The sequence below is a fragment of the Meleagris gallopavo genome, chromosome 2, assembly GCF_905368555.1.
Source record: "Meleagris gallopavo chromosome 2, MGAL_WU_HG_1.1, whole genome shotgun sequence".
Taxonomy (NCBI): domain Eukaryota; kingdom Metazoa; phylum Chordata; class Aves; order Galliformes; family Phasianidae; genus Meleagris; species Meleagris gallopavo.
The window spans coordinates 69,963,746-69,990,752 of NC_139405.1; the positions used below are offsets into that span (position 1 = coordinate 69,963,746).

The 27,007-nt window shown below is 35.0% G+C and overlaps 1 protein-coding gene across 1 annotated transcript in view; it reads left to right on the forward strand.

The window, feature by feature from the left end:
- Window positions 1-27,007, forward strand: part of ASCC3 (activating signal cointegrator 1 complex subunit 3) — a 254,014-nt gene that overhangs the window by 146,493 nt on the left and 80,514 nt on the right. Inside the window, exons 15-21 of the mRNA XM_085217585.1 lie at window positions 10,248-10,439; window positions 10,752-10,976; window positions 16,518-16,637; window positions 20,703-20,867; window positions 21,713-21,799; window positions 23,995-24,171; window positions 26,270-26,495. Coding sequence (XP_085073711.1) covers window positions 10,248-10,439; window positions 10,752-10,976; window positions 16,518-16,637; window positions 20,703-20,867; window positions 21,713-21,799; window positions 23,995-24,171; window positions 26,270-26,495 — 1,192 coding nt within the window. The remainder of the gene's footprint in view (window positions 1-10,247; window positions 10,440-10,751; window positions 10,977-16,517; window positions 16,638-20,702; window positions 20,868-21,712; window positions 21,800-23,994; window positions 24,172-26,269; window positions 26,496-27,007) is intronic.

Genomic DNA, 27,007 nt, shown 5'->3' on the forward strand with positions numbered 1-27,007 from the left:
CCCCAGCAAATGGAGCATTACAGATACAGATTCAAATTTTAGGTAAATAACTTTGCAAAGCCTTTTGAGTTTGGACTGCTCTTGAAGAAGGCAGGGCTGTAAAATGAAGTGTGTGAAGGATGTAATGATTAGAACAAATACGGCTATTATACAGAAAACAATATAATTAAAAGATTAAAGAAAATGAAACTTACAATGTAGTTTTTGGCTCTTTTGAACTGTTATTAGCACTAATGTATGCACATTAGGTAAACAGATTATGAAAAATGGAAATGAATCCAGGCTGGAGAGGGACTGTCAAAGGAGCACAACAACCCTCCTGTCACTTGTGTACTGCTGTGCACTGCGCTGAGAAAGTGGCAATCTCCTTTCTTCCCCTCTGCTAGGTAATTAAGTCTCCATGGTGTGCTTGATATAAATGAGAAATTTTCTTAAATACACAGTCTGTCTGCTGTGTGCTCAAAACATTTAAACTTAGCTTGCTGAAGAAACTGTTTAGACTGTTTTAAAGTAATGGTGCACGAATTAAAGAATCTTAACAGTAGTTTTGACAGAGGATTTCTAATCTGGTTCACAAACCCAAGACAAAGGAGATGGATGAATTAACATTGACACAGTACTTTTTCACAGTCAGTGCAAGTGTATTATAAAAATTATTTGCACAAGAAAGTAAATGTTCCTTTACTGAAAAGATTGAGCAATGTGTGATTTTTACATGCTTGAAGAATGGTAGCGGTAGAATATAATTTCTCAAAGTCAAAATTAATGATACTTAATTGTGTCTTCTCTATGATTTTTAAACTTAACAATTATCTTGTAGGCTTCATGAAGTATAAAACACAAAGCTGATAATTGACATAAACTATAAACATCGAACTATAAGGCTGGATCTGGAGGAACTTTTTTTGTTGGTTGGTTTCCATTTCTTTGTTTTGCTGAAGTAGAGGAGAGGGCCACAATAAATATTAAAACCTATTTCTTCCAGTGAATAGAGTTTAAAATCACAAGGGATTTTATAATTCAGCAGAGGTCTGTGGAAATATGCCTTCATTTGGCATCGAATCTGACTATGAAGTCAAGCTCTTTGAACTGCTCCTTTCTTAAAGCAGCTGGTTTCATCCGGTAAAAAGTCTGATAGTCGCCCCTGTTTAACTGACAATCAGTCTGTAGATTCCCAGGTCTGCTGGCCAAAAGAGCATAGTTATATAAACCTTTTGTTACATCACTTATTAGGTGCTACTTCTGTGCCCTTTCAAGTGTGTAAAAAATTTGTGTTACCTTTGAAACTGACTTTGAACAATGTTTAATAGCCCACAGGCTTCACAGTTAAGCTCTGACATTGCAGAGATTCTGAGAGAAGCTTGCTGGTAATTTAGAGTAAAACTAACAAAAGAGCCAATGTAGTTGCCAAAGGTGTGATAATAAGCTGACTGCAGCATTGATAGTAACTATTAAGTCTTATGGAGGTCATTTCTAAGATACATTCTTTTTCTCCTGAGAGTGGAGTAGGAAAAAATATGAACTAGTAAGATGAAGATAATTCTCAGAGATGAAGTTACAGAAATGTGATGGGATGTGCATTTAAGTCAGGACATGGGCACAAGGAATAAAAAATTCATGATGAAGCAGGTTTCGCTCATCCCAAAGTTTACAGATCTGTTAGTTTCTTAAGGGATTTTTTTTCCCTGTTAGTACTTTGTCAGATAAATTATCACAAACTGTCCGATGAGATCATGTAAACATTGTAGTATGGAAATGTATAAATATCTAAACATTTTTATTTTCTTTCAAGATTTCTCGTGATTTTCCTTGTAAGATTTGATATTTGGTTGAGAGTGAGCTACATTTCAAATCCTTAAAATTTTCTTACATAGCAAGGACACAGAAGGAATTAAATATATAGTTCTGATACTTATTTAATATACTGTTAGCAAAACAAAAAAAGTTTTTTAACTTTCCATGGGATGCTAATTACGTTATGAATTTTCTTGCATTTTTCTTATGAACTAGGATACATCAGAGAAAAAATTATTTTAACATGCTGCAGATGTGCTGATGTGGTAGTTTGGTTATCTTTTTTCTTCTAAAAGTTGAGATTATATGGTTCAAATTACTTAATGAATGGAGGGTACAATTTGACGTGTTTAATTTAAGAACTTGTACTACTTTTATTTCATTGACTTGCATTTTCTTTAACCAGTCCTGCTTGGCATTATGTTTACTTCTTTTATCTAGAAGCTAGAAGAGTGGAAAAAAAGAACAAGCAGCGATGCCAAATCAAAAGGCATTTAATGCCTGTGGTATCTTTGTAAAAGGAAACAGTTATTTTCCTGTTTTAAGATAAAATTTTAGCTTTTCATGGTCCCCCATGCTCATGCTAGTGTAAAACTGCTTGAAAACCGTAAAGATTATTAATTCATACTTCACTTTTACAATTACCTGCAAACTTGTAAGAGAAATTCCATTCTTCTCAATAGTCTCAATAGTATTCGTACGTCACTTTGCACAGGAGTGAAGTTGTGGCAGGACTTTTATAGCTTAGTTAGGAAGTGTGAACTTAATGTTCACAGATGCATTTGTTTTTTCTTTTAGGGGTAATAACGTCTCTGTATACTTTTGGTGAGGATTTGCACTAAAAATAGTGATGAGAAGTCATAAGTAAGCTGCAGCTGTTCTGGAAAGACCTTGAGAACACTTTCTGCTTTAGCTGCCTCAGAGTAAAAATGCATCCAGTATTTTCATCGCTCAGCAGAGTGGCAGTTTTGAGTATTACAGAGAAGCAAAGGAGGTTTTCTCAAATATAACAAATACTTTTACAGAAACAGTGCAATATCAGCTTTCAGTTGAAGCAGAAATATTGAAATCTCTGCACAGTTAAGCACAGAAACAAAAGGTTTAACTAGGTCTCCAGAGGATGTCAGTGTATGAACTGAAACTAATACAAATTTATCCTAACTGTTGCCATACTGCACTTGCATGTCATCAAATTCTCACTGCATCAGTTTCTTCTCATTCCTGTATATCTTCCTTACTGGTTAGTTTCCTATCAGGAAACTGAAAATGTCTTCTCCTGTCAGCAAATCAGACCAAGACTGATGACTCCATGCACTCCAAGTGGTTAACAGATATGACAGCGGGATTTCTTGTCTGAAGGGCAGAGTATAAATATTTTTCAGAATTTTTCTCCCCTCTAGGAGAACAGTATGGTTCTGAATTGATGAGAAAGAACATAAAGATTTACTTGATTTTGCATGCATTTGAAATTCATGTCATAAAATTAAATCCATTTTAATTGATGTGCATTAAATGTTTTTACTAAACTGGAATATTTTAACTTCTTTTTTAACAAGATTTGAGATTATTTAGATGTGGTTTTCTGCTCACTGTGGGGTCCAGGTTTGCACTGAAGCAAAGCAAAAATGTCCTCTTAAGTATTGTTATATTCTTTCTGTGTTTTCAGTCATCTTTGGCACTAAAGCTAGATTACTATGAACAATGTTTCCTTTGTGAACCTAGTGCAGATTGCTAGTTGTGTTTACATAGAATGATTATTTTTCATTCTAGACTCTTAAACCTTTTTATGAGTATTATTAATTCATACAGTTGTAAGGCACCTCTGTCTGGTTTTAACTGAATTATTAGGTTGCATTGGTCCACGTTGCAAAATTCTAATTCAAATTGAGTTAGTGTGTTATCTATACAACTGGTTTTGGTGTTTTTTTGTTTGTTTGTTTGTTTTTTCTCTCTTATAGCAGGTAGGCTGTAAGAGAGGCAAATCTGAGCCAGCAGTGCACCCTGGCAGCCCAAAGGGCCAACCATACTCTGGGGTGCACCAGGCCCAGCACTGCCACCATGCAAGGAAAGGGTCTTTCCTGCTCTGCTCTGCGCTGTGTGACCGCACCTCCAGCACTGGGTGCAGTTCTGGGTGCCATCAAACAAGAAGGACCAAAGAGTGCTACAAAGAGGGCTACAAAAATGGGAAAAGGGCTAGGGGGCATGATGTATGAGGAGCAGCTGAGGTCCCTTGGTTTGTTCAGCTCAGAGCAGAGGAGCTGAGGAGGGAGCTCATGGCAGCTTCAGTTCCTCACAAGGGGAGTGGAGGAGCAGTGCTGAGCTCTGCTCTCTGGTAAATGAGATAGGACCGAGGGAAACACATGAAGCTGTGTCAGGGGAGGATCAGGTTGGAGATTAGGGAAATGTCCTTCACCGGAAAGTGGTGGGCATGGAGCAGGCTTGTGGGCATGGAGCAGGCTTCTGAGCTGTTGGAGTTCAAGAAGAGTTGGGACAAACGCTCTCAGCCATATGGTTTGAATTTTGTCTGGTGCTGTGTGGAGACATGAGTTGGAATCAGTGATCCTTGTGGGTACCTTCCAGCTCAGGATACTGTATCACTACATGGATACATTACAGAGGATAAGGTTCAGAAGAAAACCAGTTGCAATACTATAATACAGAAAATAACTCATTAATTGTATTCCGGATGATTTCACTTGAACAACTGTTATCTTTACGTTGATAGAATGTACTGTGGAGGAATGTGTTTAAGCAAAGCAGTCACACTACTCTCCTCTTTCTCCTTCAGAGGTATTTTTAAAGCACTTTACAGAACTTACTGAGATGATTTCAGTAAATTGATCAGAGCAGTAACTCATAGGTTTAAACAGTTCTAACTTTAATGCAGTGAACTTAAATCTCCAGGGAGAGGCAATTAAATTATTGACTCTTCCAGGAGAAATTCAAACTGATTCACATTTGTTTGCTAGAATTACCTTCTTCAAATACTATCTTGCTGGGTACCCACTAATTATAACTCAGTAAAATAGTAAGTGTTAGACAGAGATATTATGTTGGGATAACTGTACAAAGTTAATAGCTAGATACAGTATAAGACTGGAGATTTAGAGAATGAGTGTGCATACTTATTAAGTAGAATAGTATATTGGCCAGCCTACATCCATCCAGAAATGATCAGTTAGGTCGAATAACTCCTCTTTGTTGAGTAAAGCTCTCAGTAATACTTGAGTTCCTCACAAGAACCAGCCCCAGAGTGGTCAGTCAGTGATAACAATGATGTTGTTCCCTTGAAAGGGCAAGAGAAGTAATGTGAGGGCATATCAGTACAGAAGCACTATCTCAGTCCAACACATTAAACTACTGTGTATATTTTTAAGGTGAGCTTCATGACTAGTTTTTTTTATATGTAACTTAGGTTTCTACAGCCAGATTAAACTGCAGCTTTATTTCTGTTAATACAAAATAGCCAGTGAACAAATCTCCTGTCATGTGTAAAATAAACAAAAAAACAACTCTCTAGTTTCATAATTTCTAAGCCTGCAAACCTGCAGGTGTTTAATGCTATTTCCCTCAGTCCTCATATGTACAGATGTCCTGTTAGTTATATTTGTATTTATGGAACAGGAGTAGGTCCAAAGATGGAATCTTCAACCTGTTGTTTTTTCATTCTGCATTTCTCAGACTCTCTTCACTTCCTTAGTGGATCTTACTTTAATCTAATGAATTTTAAAAGGCATTCAGTATTCTTTAAATAAATCAGGTAGAGCATATTCAGCAGTACAACTAATTTGAATGAAGTAAAGAAGGCTTTTGTCTTCTTGCAGCTTTAAGAAATGTAGAAGCTCAATAAAAGAGTTACAGATTCTGATGATCTCTTTAGGAAAGATATAAATTGATTGTTTTGGAAATAACTGAACATTCATCACACAGTAGCAGCATTAATAGAAACAGCCTTTAGTACCTTATTTTGTTTGTTTTAGGTGTTTGTGATACCTGTGTTGAGTGCTAGCACTCAGCAGATGAGGCTAACAAGGCTCATAATTTGTGGAATGCTAGGACAGTGCAAAGAACAAAGGATGGGAATGAAATGCTCAGCATTGCCCAAACCAGTGAACAAATATGATGGTGCATTCTGAGCAAAATGCAAGTGCTGCCCTATTGTGAACTCTGCAGAAGGAAAATTATGATGATTGACTCTTACAATCAGATGAGTGAGGAATTACTGCAGTAGGGCAATTGTGAGAAAAATCCTAGAAAGGCCTGTGCAATTTCTGTTGCTAGAAGGAAATTCATGATTGTCAAAAAGTGTTATTAGGGGAAAAAAAAACACCAAAATTCAAAGTTGCAAACATATTTTCAAAATTTAGAAGCAGAACAGAGGAAGAAGTAATCTACAGAAAGAAAAATAAAATCTGATTTTACCAATTAATGGCAATCTTTCTCTAAGAAAAGACACCTATTAAGAAGTAAATTATTGGCAGCTGCTTCTTGTAATCAAACTTTATTACCTTTTTTTAAGTTTTTTTTAAGTTTTTTGGTTTTTTGGTTTTTTAGGTAAAATAAGAAAAAAAAAGCTATGAGCCTATTGAAAGTTTAATTCTTGATGGTTCATTCAGGAAAGATATATAGTTCAGATAAAAAGCATGTGGTGCATGGTCTGTAGGAATGATAACATCTTTGGGATACCAGGTGCAAGTAAAGGAAAGGAAGAGTGCAAAGGAAGTTATCTTTTTTGTTGTTGATTTAAGTCTCTGGTGAAATGCCCTAAGGCTTGTTCAAACGTTCAGGTATATGTTTGCTACATATGCCTAATTTTTTGTCAAAATTAAGTACATTCCTCCACGTCTAATTGTGACATTTTTAATGTGTTAATCAAGATGAGCATGAAATTTAAAACGTTTAAATGAGAAATATAGGTGGCAGCAAGCTAAACTAGGAATTTATTTAATACGTGGTGTATTAGATGCACGCATACATATAAGGAGAGGTCATAAATCTGCAGCCCTCTTGAGTGATATGGGCGGGGAAGGAAAATCAATACTAATCAGAGGACCAGTGCCCGGAGGTCATAACAACTTCTCCATACACCTGAGGCACTTAGTAACATTTCATATACATTTTAAGCAAAACACTTTAGTCTGTAATAAAGAAAGATGAGGGATACTCTAGCATTTCACTTCTATTATATATGTAGGGCACTCTAAAAATAGTGCCTCCTATTTATTTTCATGGAAACAGCAACAGATACAAAGAGCACAATAACACTGATAGAATTCTCAGCTACACAATCTCTTTTTCAACATAGTCACCACCATTAGCCATTCATTTTCACCAGCAATGAACAAAGCCTGCGTGCTGTGCTCATGAAAATCTGCATGGCTGCCCGGAATGTGAATTGTCCTTCACTCCTGAAATACACCACTCACTGATTAGCTGTGCTCATACCCATGGTCTCCATAAACGTTCAGCAAGCATCAGTGAATGCCAATGGAGGAATTCGGTGACACACCTTTGCTTCATACATACTTCCATGTCAGATGCCATTTTGTTAGACCGCCTCTCTGCTGTCATCTGTGGCAACAAAACATAAAGGAATACAGGCAAAATGTCAATACAATTAATGAAATCTTCAGTATTTTCAGATTAGTTTAGTAAATTTTAGTAGCATGTAAATATTCTTTCTAAACACAACTATTTGGTATAGCTGTAACTGCATGTTTTTACATGATTACGTTTGTACTTGAATCCTAGTCAGACTGTCATTGCCATGTCTTAGTGTGTTCTCTCGCACAAAATGTTCCCTTTTCCTTTTTTTCCTGTGTTCACAAGTTCCTTTTCCTGAACTAGTGGTATATTCTAGTGGTTCATATAATTATAAGAGAAGGCTCTGGGGGGACCTTATAGCAGCCTTCCAGCACCTGAAAGGGCCTACAGCAAAGCTGAGGAGGGACAAGGGACAGGATGAGGGGAAATTTTTTTAACTGGAAGAGAGTAGATTTAGACTAGACATCAGGAAGTAATTCTTTACTGAGAGTGTGGTAAGACACTAGAACAGGTTGCCTAGCGAGGTTGTGGATGCCCCCTCCCTGGGAGCATTCAAGGCCAGGCTGGATGGGGCTGGAGGGAAGTTTTCCATCCTATAGTAGAGGGTTTGGAACAAGGTGATCTTAAAGGTCCCTTCCAAACCAAACCATTCTATGATTCTATAAACAAAACTTTTCTCCCTTATATAGCAAAATATTTGATTCTTCTAGCTTCCTGTTTCTAAATTGGCCCATTTTTTCCATGAGAGTTAGACAACATAGGTGTTAAGGTTACAAACAGAAGTATGTAATTTTTCTAATTGTGCAAATTTAAGAGCAAGATTTTCAGTTACAGGTAATTTATAGAGTATAATTTTTTATATTGAATGATTGTGCTTTTTGAAAAATGGTTACCTTAATAGATGTGTGAGATCCATGAAGCTCTACCAAAAAAGTAGAATTTCTGAGAGTTGTTCTATCACATACAAATATGTACTTTTTTTAAGATACAAGTTAATTATGTTGTTTAATGCTTACAGCAAGCTTTGAATGTAGTCAAGATCAATCCAAATTGCTGTATTGCAATTATTCGTTGCTCTGCAACAAATTCTGAAGTGAATTTTCTACATGCCTTTCATCTGTGGGATTTGTTGTTGATGTATTATAAATGCAATCTTTGGTGCCTTTGTGTTCATTATAATGTATTTGTTCCCATTCTCTGTCTCATAAAGGAAATGTGTCATGAACTGTTTCTTTTTTTAATTCAGTTTTTAAGCATTGTAGCATTAATTAAATTTGCCAATAATTAATGTATAGTTAAAAGCAGAGTTTGATTTCCTTTAAGCAAATAGGAAATAATAATGCCTAAAACAGAAAAGATTGTATATTGAGAAGTAGAGAAATGTGAAGCTAGGAAAAGTGTTTTACCCACAATATTTTTCTTTTCATGTTGTCTTTTATAATTACATTCCCATCTTCCTATTTATTTCTGTGTTTGCAGAGACTTATTATTCATGTTTGGCAGTATGCCAGTAATACAAACTGTATTTTTCTTTACCCGGTCTGTATCACTTAAGTCAATGTTGAGTGTGGCTGTGTGTCAGGTCCAAATAAACATAAAGATTGGAAAAAAAAAAAAAAAAAAAAATCATAATTTGGTCTAGAATTAATTCACTGTCACTTAATTCACTGGCTAAAAATAGAGTGGTAGGAAAAAAAAAAAAAAGAAAAATAACCTCTGTAGCCTATAGAAAAGTTCTCTGTTGACAGTGATAATAAAGAAAGGGGGAAAGATCAGCATCATCAGCATCAACCCTTCTGGCGTCATAGTTAGCAGTGATCAGGTTTGGAAGACAGTGGTTTGCGAAAGAGATGGGATGACAATAAAAGGTGTTTGTGACAAATCAATACTTTGAAATATAAAGATCTGAGGAACCAGTAGCCAGGGTCCAGGGTAAAAAGAGGTTGCATAGAGCATGCTCTGTGGCCTTGTATTTAAACTTATAAAAGCTTATGTGAAGGTCTTTTATTCTAGTTTACACCTGGGCTATTCTTCCTTTGCTCCTGTCATCTTAGCTGTAATAAAAGTGCTGTATTTTTTGTGATACATGAATTTTGGCCTAAAGCCATGTTTCTGAAAAGAAAGAGCGTTGATCCCAATTGGCTACAAAGACATGAGCTTTGGTAGCATGTTTGGGTTTCTTTTTTCCTTTCTTGCTCCTTCTGGAAGGCGTGCTCCAAAATGATCTGAGTTTTAGATTTTAGTGTATGAAGGGGGAAAATACTAGCTTTCCTCAATTCTGAGTCCCTTTTCAATTCAGGAGAAGTATAGTAAAGCTGACACTCAGCAGAAAGGGAGACATTCTTACATGCATCTTATGCAGGAGGAGGCTGGAGGATGAGAGATTTTTCCAAACTGATATCCCAGCCTCCCATATATGGGAAAGGTAAAAATGAGGGGGAGGTGATCAGTTTAGTTACTTGTTGTCAGCTTCTTAATCCACTCTGTGCCAAGATGCAATGGCAGGAGATGTGAATGGTTTCCCTTCCTGTGTGCGGCCTGCTATTTAAGCCTGTTTTAGCTGCTTGCATACACTGAAAAACTTTTAAGGAAAAGAGATATGTGAATTGTCCATTTCAGTGTCCATACTGGTTATCAGTAGATTTGGATTTCTTTTTACATTAAGCTGTATTTTTAAAATAGTATTTCTTTGAACAGTGAGGTGTATTGTTTGGAAAGCATGAAAATTATTCAAATTCATTTATAGCAAATTGCGACATGCTGGTGCTAACAAAAAGTTCAATGTTAATGGTTCCTTTCCTATGACTCAGAATGATATTCAGTGGTTTATTTTCCTGTATTTTTTTAAATACGCTGCTTTTCGTACTGCAATTGAAAGTTAATTTAATATTTATGCTTTTCTATTTTAGGTACAGAGATCCAGAAATAAGCAGTTGCGTGAGCTGTTTCCAGATGGATTTAGTATTCATCATGCAGGAATGCTGCGGCAAGACAGAAGTTTGGTTGAGAACCTGTTTTCTAATGGACATATCAAAGTGCTAGTTTGTACAGCTACACTTGCCTGGGGTGTCAATCTTCCTGCTCACGCTGTTGTTATTAAGGTAAGAGCTTATATTACTCTGCACATGGTTATCTGTCTTAAAAGAAAGATAGCAAGATCTTTATTGTGGGTTTGGGAGCTGGAGGGGAGATGTCTGATGGACTTGAAATGTTATTTATATCTCATTAAACTGATTCTTACTAGTGGGAATCTAGTTTGTATAGTAAAGATTTAAATATATCAAAGATTATGAAAGGATTAGTTAAAGTACACTTCTGAAATCATGCTGTATTTGCCTAATTTCAGTTTTCAGCTCATCAGGATTATGTTCATGTGTATTTATGTTAATTTTTATTAACTTTTCCTCAATCAGGGAACACAAATATATGCTGCAAAAAGAGGCTCCTTTGTTGACCTTGGAATTTTAGATGTCATGCAGATATTTGGTCGAGCTGGACGGCCTCAGTTTGACAAATTCGGAGAAGGCATCATTATTACAACTCATGATAAACTCAGTCATTACCTGACACTTCTTACTCAGCAGAATCCAATTGAAAGCCAGTTTCTTGAAAGTCTTGCCGACAACCTGAATGCAGAGGTAATTTTTGAATTATTTTGAAAAACTAACAAAACCTAGAAGGATTAATATTATTTGAAACAAAAAAGAAAAAGTGTTATTTTCACAAATAAAATATCTAAAATGGAATCTTTATCACTGTAAGTATGTATTTTACAGAGAAGTGAACTGTTAGATGTGAAAATGTCAGGGGTCTTATACAAAAATTAGTAGACACTAGAAGTAGGACCAAAATCAGTAGGACTAGAAGAGAACCACAATATTAATAATGCTGTAGAAACACATAGCAAACTAAAATTCTCAAGAAATGAAAACATCTTATTATATAAATAGACTTACTTCACTTGGTTGACCGCAACATAGGAAGAATAACATATTTAGCTTGAATTCTTGTTTTCGGTGTCAGATTCAAAGTGGTAACCAATGGTAACTTGTTTATTATAAACTGCAAGTTCTCAGTTTGCTTCAAGTTCAAAGAAAATGCATTTGATTATTGAAAGTGCTGTGGTTATAATGAGAGTACTGGCTTCCAATATATTAAAGCTATTAAAAAACTATCTAATGTAATAACCAATTAAGAATCTGGTGTGTATACAGACATATACACACTTTTTTACAAGAAACACTCTGAAATTTAAACATTCTTAAAGTAGAGGTATACAGCTAAAGTGTAATGGTCAGTCTTTTTTTTTTTAAGAGTGCAAGTGAATTTACGTTCATTGAATATTCTATGAAGAGAGAAAAAGAGTTAAAAAGTCATAGAATCGTAGAATATTTTGGTTTGGGACACTTAAGATCATCTAGTTCCAACCCAGCTGCCATGATAGTGGCACCTTCCATTAGACCAGGTTGCCCAAACACCCATCTAAACATGCCTTAAGCATTGCCAGTAATGAGACACTCACAACTACATTACGCTGAGTTGAGATCTCAGAAAAGCAGAGTGAAGTAGGAGAATCACCTTCCTCAGCCTGCTGTCCATGCTCACAGGTTACATTTGGCTTTCTGCTCTGCAAGCACACATTGCTATCAGTCAAAGGAAAAAGGGCTCTGTGTGCTTAGAATAGAAATAATAAAACATAAAAAATTGTCCAAAAAGAAAAACAATTTGTTGGAACAATTTTAGATAAGACTGGCAACAATAAAAGCAATCTTATTCATGAAGCTTTATTCAGATTTTTATCTAAAAAAAAGGCATTTGCCCAAGTAAGTATATATTTTTGCTAAGTTGTTTCTTTTCAAATACGTGAACTTGACTGGAATTCTAAATGTAGAGGAAAGAAAAGGAAAGAAGGAAAGAAAGATCATCTTTTATAAATACTATCATATTGTCAGTAAGAGTAGCACTATATGGAGACTAACTGTGTGTTGTTGACTGATTTGTCACAGAAATGTAGACAGTAAACTGATGCCCACTGGTATTTTTACCATAACACAGACTTCTATGAGCAACAGAAAATTTGCACTGTTATATAACAACATGGCATGGTTTAGGAAAAGAGTCTGTTTTTGCTAGGAATCATTCAGGGAGTTCAAATGCTCCAGATGCCCCCAGGCTGTGGTTGTAAAGAGAAACCAAAGAAAGGCTAGAAGCACCCAGTATATTTCCACAGTTGCAAATATAGGAAGACTCCATGCTTCCAAAAGTAAATGTGGTTGATTGGGTCTCTTGCAAGGAGTAGGTAGCAGCTATGAATGAGGCAATGATTCATGTATTTGATGTAATGCAGTATGTAATCCTAGCTGCACAATCACAAAGTGGAATCCAGAGCCTTGAATATTGTAGCTAGGTTTATGTTGTGCAGGAAAGAAAACTTGGATAATGAGGGGGTAAAATGAGAGTATTTTTAATTCTGATTTCATAGTGAATTCTATAGAAGCAGGAAATTTTCAAAGATATAGATCCACATCTATGGAAGGAACACATGGGCATACCTGCGTTCTTCAGATCAGAAACAAGGAAAATAGGACATGACATAATAGAGTTTTATGAAGTAAGAATGACATGCCAAAATATTGTACTTTTCCTGGTAAAGACCAGGAAATATTTGCTGGGTTGAGTCAGTGACAGGTTCAGAAAATGCAAAAGGTTGCCAGCTGGGGAGTTAGACTGTGGAACTTCTCGCTGCAGGAAGTTGTGTCTAAAGGGTAATGTGGCTCAAAATCTGTATGAAAACAGCATAAAAATCTGTTTAGAGCTGTTAAATGCAAGAGTATGATCTTTAACTGAAAATCTCAAATTGCATTATTTTAAGAATTCAGAGGAAATGTATATGGTGCCTGCTTCTCTTAAGGTAACAGCAGATACTGAGGGGCAGTCTCAGAACAGCATGTTGACTTTGAGTGCCCAGTATATTTGTTTCTAGAAAAGCTGGGTAGCAGAAAAAGCTGAAATACACCCAACTTCATTGAGTTGGTACCAAAGACTTCAGCACATCTATCCACTGAGAATTCATTATCCTGCAGACCCAAAATACTTGTTTTTTTTTTATTGTGTTTTTTGTTTGGTTGTTTTTTTCTTCTCTTAGAAATGAGCAGAAGAGTAAGGAACCAGTGATGCTCATTGTAGGCATGGAGATGCTCCCTTTTCCTTTCTTGTTGACACTGTGCCCACTGGGCACAGTGGAAAGTAAAACACAAAATAAATTAACTGGTTAGTATTCTTAACTGAAAGGAGAGAGTCCTGGGCCACTTGACCAGCTGGCAAACAGAAAATACCTACAGCTGTATTTTTTTTGGAATTACAGGAAGAAAGATAAGATGCAGGGGGATGTGGTTTAATTAGGCCATAAACTTTAACTTATCTGGGAACTATCATCAATAGCTCATACAATGCAGGTCACCATTCCTTCCGTAATTATTTCCACCTGATAGAACCCTCCCTGTCAGCCACAGCTGGACCCCAGCTTGTTTCTGGGGCTCCTTCCTTCCCCTAGGAGCTAGAAACAGGAGAAAATTTTCAATACTGGACAGTAGAAATACTTTCCCCAGGAGATATGCCTTTCCATGCTTTTCTCTACAATTTTGTTGTTAAGCTGGGAAGATAAGTAAGATGGTGCTTTGGTTAGGGTAGTTTTTGCCTTTCTCAATCTAAAGCCTTCCGTCTTGGTGGAATATGAGCTACAGCAGGTATCAGAAGAGACAGAATTTCTTCAGAGCCTTTCCAAAAAAATCATTGAGGAGGTGTGTGACTACATGGCTTATCTGGGCACATGCATGTACTAGAGGAAGCTGAAGTGGTCCTGGGAACTGACCTGACCTGTATGAGACCAGCAGCCTCATCAGTGACTGCTCCTTGCAGTCACTGCAATTGTGATAACTGGTGCAATCAAACAACACACTGGAACAAGCTGACTAGGGAGTTTGTGGAGTCTCCTTCTCTGGAAATATACACCTGGATGTTTTTCTGTGTAACCTATTGTAGAGAATCTGCTTTAACAGAGAGGGTTGGTCTATGTGATCTCCAGAGATCCCTCCAACCGCTATGATTCTGTGATTCTTAACATCATCAACATCATATGACTCATCAACATCTGTGATGTTATCTGCATAAACTACTGTATGGTTTACTGAACACTAGAAAATTTAAATTTTTTTTCTGCAATGAGGAATCACCTTATCTATTGGTTTTATGAATACTAAATATCCATGAACTTAGCAGAGGTCTCCTAATTTTGTAAATCATTTGTTTTGAAATTACTCTTAGGTATTTGTATTAATGAGATTCCTCCCGTGTCACTCTCAGTTTGAAAATGTGTGCTTTTGTTAAATCATCTGTGAGAGCTTTACTTGAACACTAGATGGCAGCAAATAATTAGAAGTAGCTTTTTTTTTTTTTCTCTGCTTAGTATTCAGTGAATTTTCATTGAAGTTGGGGAAGGAGAGTAGTGTTACATTTGAGTTCGGTATCTGAAACCCGACTGTATTTTATAATCCAATGTTTTTTTTTCTAATTTTGTCTTGTGAAAATACTTAATTTGCCAGTAATAAAATGAGTTGTTATGGCTTTTTTTTTTAATTTTGAATTGTCCGGTTTCACTGTTATCTAGAAGGATAATTTTATCTTTTTATGATTGTGCAAATAATAGTTTGAGGGGAAAATGTTATTTATTACTGGACAATGTTGTTACGCTGTTTCAAGTTGTGCACTGAAATAGATTTGAATGATGGAAAGAAATCAGATGCTGAAATTAACCTTGGGTAGCAAACAGAGTAATAATCTGCAAGCTGTATTAAATGTCATCCCTGTAGTAGACTATGGGAAACCGAATGTTTAAAAATGTTTTCTAGCTACTTTTGCATGTTATGTACGCATATACTTTGTAAAACAACAGAATGGGGCTTCCCCTGATCTTTTCATGCTGTTGAACAGAGAAACAGAAACACTTCAGAAACTTGGATTGCTTCTTGATATTAGTCAATGAAATCAACGTTTTAAGTTACTTAAGCTTTTAACTGAGGGCAAAACCATCTTGCATTACTATTTTTGAATGGCTATCAATAGATATTTATGTTATTTTAAAAAATATCTATGGTATTTAATGCTATCTGGATCTGAACATGTGTATAAAATCAATTTTATAGGGTTTTATAGTTTTTCCAAATCAAGAGAGTTGCTTACATGAAATCCAAGCACCTACAAAACAAAAATAGCATAATAATAATGGCAGATCACAGAATTTCAGTAAGAGGAATATTTGCTTGTCTTAAGGAACTAGTCACAACCAAAAAATATTTGGTTTTGAAGCATGCAGGAAATATTGAATTCTCCTGCTAAAATCAAATTAAATGGAACAAGCAATAAATTTGTTCTCCTGAATGTAACTAACAGAAAGTATTGCTGAAGTTACCATGTAATAATGTATATACCTTTGGTTTGATGGTAAAAGAAATACTGAATTAGCAGTAGTTACTGAGGAAAAAAAAAAAAAAAACTTTTGATATACCTAATTCGTCCTTGGAAAAAAAAAGAAATATGAATTTCTGTGCATATTGTTACATTTTATTATGCTTTGGTGCAACAAAAAATGTAGCAGGTGCCTGTATGTTTAACTTTTAGTTACAAAAGGAACAAACTTTTTTTAGAACTGTAAATGTAAATCAGAATATGGGGACCTGACAAAGAAAATCCTTAGGATGTCAGTATCATTTAGTTTAAGACCAGAATGTGCATTTATGAAAACTTAATCTTTTAATTTGGGGTTTCTTTTAGGGGTGGTCTTTAAATTACCATGAGCACATTTACTCAAGAATTTTGATACTTTCTGAATAAGCTATCTCAGTATTATCTTTTCTTTGTTGATACTATAAGCAGTACGAAGAATCATATGGATGAGTACCTATAATATAATGTCGTAGACATACTATGTTGTTGGATGTTCATAAGATACAGATGTATAAATGATTCAAAATATAGCACTGTCTTTATTTAAAATAATTTAAGTTGGAAACATATTGACATGTTCTTTAATGCTAATGCACTGAATTCAGTATGTTTTCAGCAAAATGTTTGCATTCAGCTGTAATATATACATTTAATTTTCTCTCTTTTCCTCTTTCCAGATTGCTCTTGGAACAGTAACTAATGTGGAAGAAGCAGTAAAGTGGATAAGTTACACTTATCTTTATGTACGGATGAGAGCAAATCCATTAGTATATGGCATCAGTCACAAAGCTTATCAGGTATAAAATGCATTTTAAAAAAATCTGTAACCTGCCTGGGTCTGTAATCCTTCTGTGATGTGAGGATAAATATTTGCTATTTCTACTTACCTGACATCAGCAATTCTTTTAAAGTGGTTAGAAAAAAGAAAGATAATTTTTGCAGCAGACTACTTTTAACACTAAATTAAGAGTTCCCTTCTGTTCACGCAGAAATGTATTTGAACTGGTCAAGTTATGCTTCAAAGGGCAACATTCATTTTTATGAGATAGTTGATGTAACTTGGCTTATTGTCAGTGTTTCAGTATTGTAGGCTAGATATGAATGATTAAGTATTTTTGAGTTGCTAGCTTTTTTTTCCTCCTGTAAGATTCTGTTCTAGCGTATGTCATCCTGTGACATCTTTAAATTATAAAATCAAACTTTTCATTGTTTTTTTTCCTTGTGATTTAATTGTTGTAAGATTTCTATTCATTTATTTATTATTTAGTAGCATTCTGAGTATTGATATAAATCAGAGCACATGTCATAAATTTTTTCAATTTCAATTCATTCTCTAAAATTTTGAAGATGTTTCATAGTTTACTGATTATCTGAATATTGTTACTTATTTCTGTATAGCTGGCTAAAAACATTTAATGTTATCATAGTTTGGACATGGGTAATTGAGTATAGTGCAGGTGCAACTGTCACAAATATGTTGTAATTGCACTTTATTTCATGTTTCCTGAATATCTTTTGTAACTTCATCATTTGTCATGATATTGTGAACATATCATTGTTATTGTAACATGCATAGATATATATGCTAGCTTTTTTCAGATAGCTTTTCTGTTTGATGGTGGAAGTTACACTGGAAGGTAGGTAGGCTGTGGTTTAAGCAGCTTCTGCAGACACATTTAGGAGTTCTCTGGTCATCTCAAATCTGTTTTCTACAAAAAAAAGCTCCAACAATACAGTAACAGTAACAACACAGTTGCCCTGTGTTGATATATCTCTGTCCAAAATAACAAAGTAATAGATAAATGAAAAGTAAAAATTGTTATCCTATTCCTATAAATTCTGCCTTTTTTTTTTTTTTTGCAAGACTTGCAAGACACATTTTTGATTGGTGTTATAAACAGATTTTAGTTAAAAAAGGCAATAAAACACTAGCAGAAATGTTTTTATAAACTTAAAAAATGATTAAGAGGAGCTTTTTCCCCCTCCTCTTACTTTTGCATTTTTATTTAGCTGCTGAAAAAGTGGAGACTTGTCTTCTTCTGCCACTTTTCTACTCTGCCCTTCTGATTTGATGTGCTGGAAATAGGTATTCCTGTTTGTGTTAAAGCAGCAACTACATCAGTTTGAAGTGTTATCCACTCATGTGGAAGCAAACCCAATCCCAGTATTTTCTACAAAAACAGCTTTAAATTTAAAAGCTATTTATGTGTTGGAGGCAAAGAGTATACAGATTATGTAGTGCCAGATGTGGGCATAACCATAGATTTGCTCACTTAGGCCATTCTGTTCCTTCTGTTTCAGTTACAGGTATCCAGTTTACTGAGTGGTGTGTTATTGTTTCTTAGTAATCTTCCAATTTGCCAGTTTCTACCTTTGTTTTGGTTGACAGCCAATGGTACCCATTCAGAATCCATATATCTGCATAATCATCATGGGTCACAATCTTTCCAGCTGTTCAGTAGAGCTACGTAAATGCAAAGCACTTCTTTCCCTTTGCATGAGGAAGCCAAGTATTCACCACATCCAGTGATTACTTCACAGCACAAAAGGTCCAGCCTGTCCCCGGAAAAGAGTGTTTTGTACTGCAAAGAGAGAGAGGGAGGCAAGAGTACATCTGCTGTGCACTGACATGTTCCATGCCCTGCATGTTCTCTCCAGCATATTACCATTTCCCACCTAGCCAGTTTCTGGACCATCCAGTATAAACTCCTCCAGCCCCGATTCTTTGATTAGCAACTTTTCATGTTTTCTGCCAGGAGTGCCTATTATGGCTTTTATTGAGATGGGAAAATGGCCAAAATTTATGATGAGAAACAAAGTGGGAGGAAAGAATTTAGCCAATATGAGTGTCATGTTAGTGAAGACTGTGATATGAATTACAGACATTTGGTCTTTCATTTAGGGCTCCAAACAGGTGAGGTCTGTTTTAAGGTAAATCCTTTGTCTGTTTTCTCTTCCTTTTTTTGGTTCTACTGTTTTTTGTTCCTACAGTTAAGGAGAGCTTTTTGTCCCTATAAGCATTGCATTTGAGTTTTAAGTATGTGCAGTTGTTAGAAAAGTTATATGAACGTCTGCTCATATAGACAAAACACCATGAATAGTAATATAATTTATCATGCATTCTTGACTTTGCATATACTCCAGACCACTTGTTTTTTTTCAGTGGACACACCAAGGCTTGTTTTAAGAGCATGGCTTAGAGCTCTTCTAGGCTGGAGCTTTTTACTCTGGGATTTCTGTTTATAAAAGTTCGGCAAGAAGGGTGTTACCGAAGGATTGTCTACTGGAATATCGTTTCATGGCCTTTTCAAGCTACTGACCTTTCTTTAAAGATGAAACCTTAGTATTTGTCTACTATTAAAAGTCTCCTGTTGTGGGCTGTTGCAGCTTTAGGGCCTGTTGTATATAAGGCAGAAGATTGACAGGTAATTTGGGCTGCCAAAGGAACATGGAAGTGTTTTGATTTTTTTTTCTTCCCTTGTTTTATAAAATGTTAAACATCTGGCATCCCGATTGTTGGTGTTATTTTTTTTTTCTGACTACCTCTGCTCTGAAATCTGACCTCGATGCATGACTTACTATAGAGAAAAGCACTCTAGACCTTTGTCATCTTAGCTTTTGACTTGAAACTAAGGCAAGGCATAACTAAGCAGAAACAGCTTCAGAGCAAATGGCAAAGACAGGGAATATTAGAAACTAGTCTTGGAGCGGCTTTGTGGAGATGGCTATATTCGTTCACAGCTTCACCAGCCACCAGATGATCCACTTCAGCACAGAGGTGAATCTGAATTCTGGTCCAGGGGGAAACAGAACAAGCCAAAGCATAGCAATTCTCCAAACTTTGTCCTTTTTGCAGTCTTGGTCATATATCTCTGGTGCAGGTTTACGAAGAGGACTGATATGACTCAGTAGGAATCTGAACTGTACAAGCCCAGAAACAAGTGTTGCCTGTGTACTAGAACAAGTTTCAGTCTTTTCAGATTGGTGACTTACCATTGCTTGTGTAATTAGAGCTGTATCTCAGGTGCATATGTAGCAGATGGTTGACATGACTGTGAATCCATTTCCACCCATTCCTGTGAGTCTGGCTCTCCCCGATGCATGATGTGGAAACATGCAATTATACGTCAGTCCCATTCAAATGGGAGCTTTGCCTAGTCTTTTATATACTAATGAGTCAATGTGCATTGTTACTTGGACAAAATGTTCAAGTTCCTGAACTTCAGTATAAATAGAAATGGTGTTAAGGACAGCATGCTTCCTGTGGGCTCTAATATGAATGGTTATACAATAAGTCTATAATTCAGTAATTAGAATATCTCTGCTGATATACACAAAGCTTTTGGAGACATTATAGGTTTTTTGGTAGCAATCATTTCAGCAATACAGTGCAAAGCATATTCTGTTTGAAAAACAGTAAAAGCTATTTTCATGTCAGATACCGAAGCTGGTTATGTCTTCAGATGAAGTATTTTCATAAAGGGTAAATATTACTTTAATGATAATAATTTTCATGAATAATGTTATCATTAAAATTTCTTTCAAATATTTAGTTGTACATTTCTTTTATAATCACACTTCTGTTTCATTAATAACGTTATCAGCCTACATAGTATTGACAGCCTCATAGCATTGTAAAAGAAATATTATTTTGATTGCTTTGTCGTGCATGGTCAGTTTTTGGTCAATAATGTAAATGTAGTTGTTATTTGTGAGAGGGAGCCCAAGAAAGCCTTAACTTAGTGGTTGTAGCTTCCTTTTACTTGATTTCTGACTTATTAGTACTGAGTTATTAAACTAAAATGATTCATTTGACACTTTTTTTTTTTACTTATGCAAATAACTGTGTATTTGGTGTCTAGATGGATCCAGGTCTAGAAAAGCACAGAGAACAGTTGGTAATTGAAGTTGGCAGGAAGCTGGACAGAGCCCGCATGATTCGCTTTGAAGAAAGAACCGGCTTTTTTTCTTCAACAGATTTAGGCAGAACTGCCAGCCACTACTATATTAAATACAATACTATAGAGGTAAAATATATGATTCTATATCTGTGGGGTTTTTTTCCTTCTTTTTGAACCTATACCTAAAATAGTTATAAGATGCTACAGAATATGTAGTTGATTTGTAAAATATATTTTCAAATCATATTCACCAAAACGAAGAGAGAAAAATAGAAACTACATATAAAGCAACAGTGGAAAAAATAGAGTTGGTATGAGATTAGGTTTGAAATTTCTATGGTCTGCCTTCTTTTACGTGGATTAGAAGAAGCATTTTGATACTATCAATCTGTGCAACGATTGGTGCATGATAGCACATTCAGGAATAGAGTTCGGGAATAAAAAGGCTTTTCTTTCATGAAAATTGTCAGCTTGCCATATGCAATCTTAACGAGTTTTGGCACTAATCGTATTGAGTTGCAAATAAGTGAGGAAGGTAGCACAGAGCTGTGGGAAGTTTGGTTTGAAATATAAATTCATCTTAAAAGTTTTCCATTATAGCAAATTGATATTTTTCTTATCAAAGAATCAGAGCGTTAGTCCTTTTTGACTGTTTATTGTCACTATATGTAATTAGTCTCACAGATTTATCTTCTCACATATATCCTAGATATTTGTTTACGAACTGACACGATTGCATGTCTCTCAATTTTTGGTGCCTGAGTTTAGAGGGGAGTAATTTTTCTGAAAGTAGTGTAAAGTAATTCTGGAAACTTTTAGTGTTCAATTTTTATCACTCTCTGATAGATAATCCAATTACTTATTTGCATCTTAATCTTAAATGCTTTTAAAATTCTTAGTTAAATATTATTTTTGGTTCTATATGTGCATTTTTATTTTTAGTTCTAAATTGATTTATTTTATTTTAATAGACTTTCAATGAATTGTTTGATGCTCATAAAACAGAAGGTGATATTCTTGCTATAGTGTCCAAAGCTGAAGAATTTGAACAAATAAAGGTAAAGTTGTATTGCTTAGTGCAAATATCATGTTTTAGAACTAGGCACTTGTGTACTACTCATTCCCTGAATAGTAAGCTCCTTTTCTATAGTCCAAAGTTCTGTTAAATATTAAGCATATTATAATATGTTTTCCAGGTAGGAATGAATGCCAAGAACTATATATGCTCTCATTCAAATTTATCTATAATTCAGCTTGAACTGTAGTGCACATTTAATAACTAGTTATGGATCTTCAAGAGTTCCTTTTAAATGCTTTTAAGAACTTTTCAGCTTCTCAATTATTAACAGGTGAAGATAAGCGTCTATTGGTATGGTGCATCCAAGAACGATGATTTCTGTTTGAAGTCTCTATCTCTATTAGATGTCTCCGCAAACAATTTGCTTTAAAAGAAATGATACAGGACTAACTGAATTTAACTGTGTGATACAATTCATGCAGAGGATAATATTAGATTATCAGAATGATGAATTCTATTTTCAACACGATATCTGGAAAGTTATTTTAATAAATTCTATTGTACAGGCTATGAGATTACTATCAAGCTCAGTTTAATTCCAACCTCCCTTTTTGCCGCTTCTGTTGGTAGGACATAATTAGATACCTTGCAAGCTGGTTTGAGCTTATTAGCACATGCTTCCATCCCATAGAGGTGCAAGCCAGACTCTACAGGGTTTATTGGGTCAGGCTCATTGCCATTTTACCACAGTCATACAGATTAGAGTTGGCTCTCGTTCACCTGGCTCTGAGGACTGGCAGTGTAAATCCCTCACTATCTGCATATTTACATATTTGCACACATTGTCTGAGCATTGCCATCTCTTTATCTAATGAAGAAATTCTGTAATCTCTTGTATTATATAAGATAATAAACAATGAGGTATTACAGTGATACATCCAACATTTTCAGAGCTACAGGCTTTATTCATGATAGTGATACTGCTTTGCTAGATCTAAATTTAGCATAATTGAATATTTAAAAAGAAAGCATATGGAAGATAAATGTTTCTATATTTGTAGTAAAATCAGTAGCGATGCTTCTTAACTTAAAACATAGTTTTTCCAGTTTGCTTTCTCATGTTTATGTGATATGGCATCAGCGCAACATCATTTCCAGTTTGTTGTGATTCACTTGCTGTGCAGCTCTGAATGTTAAAGCTAACAACTGATTTGCAGAAGAGTAACTCCAGGTTTATTCCACTTCATGAAGATGAATTTTGATTTTTAATAATAAGGAACCTGTCTCCACAATAATTTTTTAAATTCTGTATTTTGAGATAGCAGAGTCAGCAGTAGCCAAAACATTGATCTGGACTATGCAAAAGCAGAAAAACCTATCGAAAATGTTAATGTTAGCAACGCGTAACATTCCCCTGACATTAGAGTCATCTGGGATGGTTGTGTCCTTCATCTTTTTCTTTCCTGTAGGTAGTTGGACAGTTGGGGCTTTTAACCCAACTGTATTAGGGCCTTTTGTATGTCAGGTAGTCGAGTCCAAATGAAAATTACTTTCAGCTGGTTCCCTGCAGGGACCAAACATTTACCCTCTTTAAGTAAGTTTTACACTAACAGACTATCAGTAAATCAAAGAATATGTAGATTTATGCTATTTTTGCCATGTAAGGGTCATCAGTGAGATTGTAACAAGTTATGCATTATTCAAAATATAGATATGAATATTTCTTTACTCATATTGAGACTTAATCTTATTAACAGTGAAAACTTTAATATCATGAATCATAGTACTTCACAGTTTTGAGTTAAGAATGTGTTATGCCACATGCAAACTATACAACTATAATGAATACATTTAATGTTAATTCAAGATTGCCCTAATCCAGATGGACAGAGGTTTTACTCTGGTCAAATAAAAAATGAAATCTCATCAGATGAAGGATGGTGGGGTCAGAAGATTCAATTTTTGTGGCATATCAAATTTTCGTATGTCAATGGCAACCTTAATAGATGGTGATGAATAATAAAATGTAATTGTGTCACTATTAAGATTGTTTCAATTATAGTCTATTAGCTACATTCTGTAAGATGTGGTTTTGCTTCTCCTTTTTTTTCCTCCTTAAAATCATAGACTCTGCTTTAAAATAATGTAACTATATTATAAGGAATATTCAATTTTAGTATAAAAGTTTTTTATCAAGGTTCTCCAACCTCTTCATATAGTATAATTCTGTTTTAGGTTAGAGAAGAAGAAATAGAAGAGCTGGATACCTTATTGAATGATTTCTGTGAACTTCCTGCTCCTGGAGGTGTGGAAAACAACTATGGAAAAATAAATATCCTCCTCCAAACATATATTAGCAGAGGGGAGATGGATAGCTTCTCCCTTATTTCAGATTCTGCATATGTTGCACAGGTAAAAATAGTGTTTTTTATGTATCTGTTGCTGTTTCTGCTGTATCCGTTCTTCCAAATGTTTACAGTTATAGACTTTGATATCATATTTTTTTTTAATGCAAATTGATTTGAAAACCATGTGTATATGATGTACTTTTTTAAGTAGAAAAAGACCTGCAAAATCCACCATTCGGAGAGTACTGCATATTTTTTTATAAATTTGAATATTCTTTTTATTTTTATTACACCTATAGCATTACTTTACTTACTCTAAATACTTCTGTATTTAGAAGTTTTAATAGAAGTTGCTGTGAAAGAATTTTCTTAACATACTGGATTTTCTTCTGAATGTAGCAAACTGTTGCAGTCGGTGTTTTATGTTCTTTGTATTCTTATATTTTGATCTGTAAGACATAATTTGTGTCTTATTCACATCCTTGGTTTGTACAAGAAAGATGTGCTATTACAAACTGATTGCTGTGCCATGTAGGTTTGCATATTAATCCGTATATTTGTTTGTCAGTTTTGTTTGATAGCTAAACAGTCAATAGTTCCACAGCATGTTTAGCTCTTACACCAAATAAAAAGAGAACTGCAAATCTGTGACACAAAATCACCTGCTTACACAACTAGAGACCATCTTCGAAAGGAAGAGGAATTGCTTGAAATTTTAGTTCCTGAAGAACTAGAAGTGAGAAGAGGCTCCTAGACAATCCCAGATGTGCAGCATTAATAAGTGTATGAAATAGATTATAAAGTTTCACCTTTTAGGTCATCCTGTATGTCTGTCTGTTTTTGTTTGTTTGTTTTTTAATTTTAAACAGTCATGTTGCACTGAATCCTTTTAATCTCATCCTTCCAAAACAGATTTGGAAATTTGCATTTAGCTGGTGCTGAAGATGAATTAAATATTTGAAAGTTACATGCTCTACAGCAAGATTTTCATACCACCACAACTTCTTCAGAAGAGTTTACTTTTCACAGCACGCAAGGTTTAAATTAGTCAGAAATCGTTACACACATAAAAATTGTTGTCTTTGCAGAGCTAGATCATTTTCACTATGATTCTTTTAATCTTTGCTTTTAAGACTGTTTGTTTTTGTTTGTGTTTTTTGTCTGTCTCACATTTTTAGTTAGGCAACATGTTCTTCTCAAATCTCCATAAATTGTGCATATGGAACCAGTGCTTCAAATTGTGAATTTTTTAATTGGATAGTGAGTATTAGGAAAATCATTCATCCTTTCTAAGTTAAAGAAATGTGCTTCTTTAATAACATGTGCTTCCTATCATGGCCAAATAATTTTCTTTATTCCTGTTGGCACTGCAGAGGCAATAGAGAATGATTGTATTCTGTTCACTGAATCAAGAACAGAATTGCTAATCCAGTCACAGTACTAGTAGGCAAAAAAAATAATAATAATAATTTAAAAAAAAAATCCACAAGTTCAGAATACAGTTTGATAAGCTTATGACAGGAATATCATAACATAGATTTTCAAGATATTACTGACCTTTCTGAAGCTTATATTAATATTTCCAACTCCAAAGCAGATTCTTACAGTTTGATTATATAATAGGCTTGGGAGATGGTAATATGTTTGGTTTTGGTTTTGTTTTTTTTTAAAAAAAAGCAATAACAAAAAAGACTATTAAACTTCTATGCAACTGTTGTGAAAGTCAGTGTGAAATGAGTACCTGTTTTGGAAGCACAGTTAAGGTAAAAACTTAAATCTTGAATTTCCATATAAACTGAGTTTGCAGATGTATGGAGCAGGAGAAGGATGCTATATACAGTAAGAGTGAACTTGATTCAAAAGAGACTGAGACTCAATAAATGTAGAACTCCTTAATGTTCTGTTCAAAGTCCCATGGCAGACCTGCCAGTACAACTGTGATTAATTGTATGTCTCCTGTTGTAATTTCTGTAGGCAATCATGAGGTAATTCTGCCATTAGTCAGTAATGGAAAAAAAAAAAGTTTTAAAGAGTATTTGAAATAAGTTTGAAAAGAAAAATCTATTGTTATGGTTTCTCAAAGATGAGTCTATGGTTCCTTTTCATTTTCCAAAGAATACTTGAGTGAATTACAACATTTTTGCCTTCTTTTCACTCTCCAGAATGCAGCTCGTATTGTTCGAGCTCTTTTTGAGATTGCCCTTAGGAAACGTTGGCCTGCAATGACATATCGACTACTGAATCTCAGCAAAGTCATTGACAAGAGGCTGTGGGGCTGGGTTAGCCCTCTGAGACAGTTCTCTGTGTTACCACCATCAGTCCTCTCAAAGTTGGAAGAGAAGAATCTCACTATAGACAAGATGAAGGACATGAGAAAGGATGAAATAGGTGAGAAATCAGCAACTCTGATCTACTTAAATTATTATTGATTATTATGCAAGTTTGAGATAAATCTGAGCCATTGATTTGGAACACAAACCCACTGGTCTTGGAGCCATGTAAGCACATGAACATGTTATTATGGGCTGTCCAATAAAAAAGGATTATTCAGTCTTCACAGCTCACAATATGGCACAGTTTTGATGGTAGCCCATGTTCTGCCAACTCCAGGAATGGGCATGTCAATTGATGTTTTTACATAAATGTCTATATAGACATACCCACATAAAGGTACATACTTGAAATCATGTATACCCTATGCTACCATTGCTTTAGTTATGTAAAACACCACTTTGAAAGACACATTTATTTTTACCAATTGGAAATTTTTTTTTAATGCAATACTATTAATGATAAAAAGAAGTAAAGCAGACTCTTATACCTAGACGTGCTTCTGAAACACTGCATTAATTTTCATTGAACATGGAGAATCATGTCATTGGTTTCTTTGCAGAAAAAAA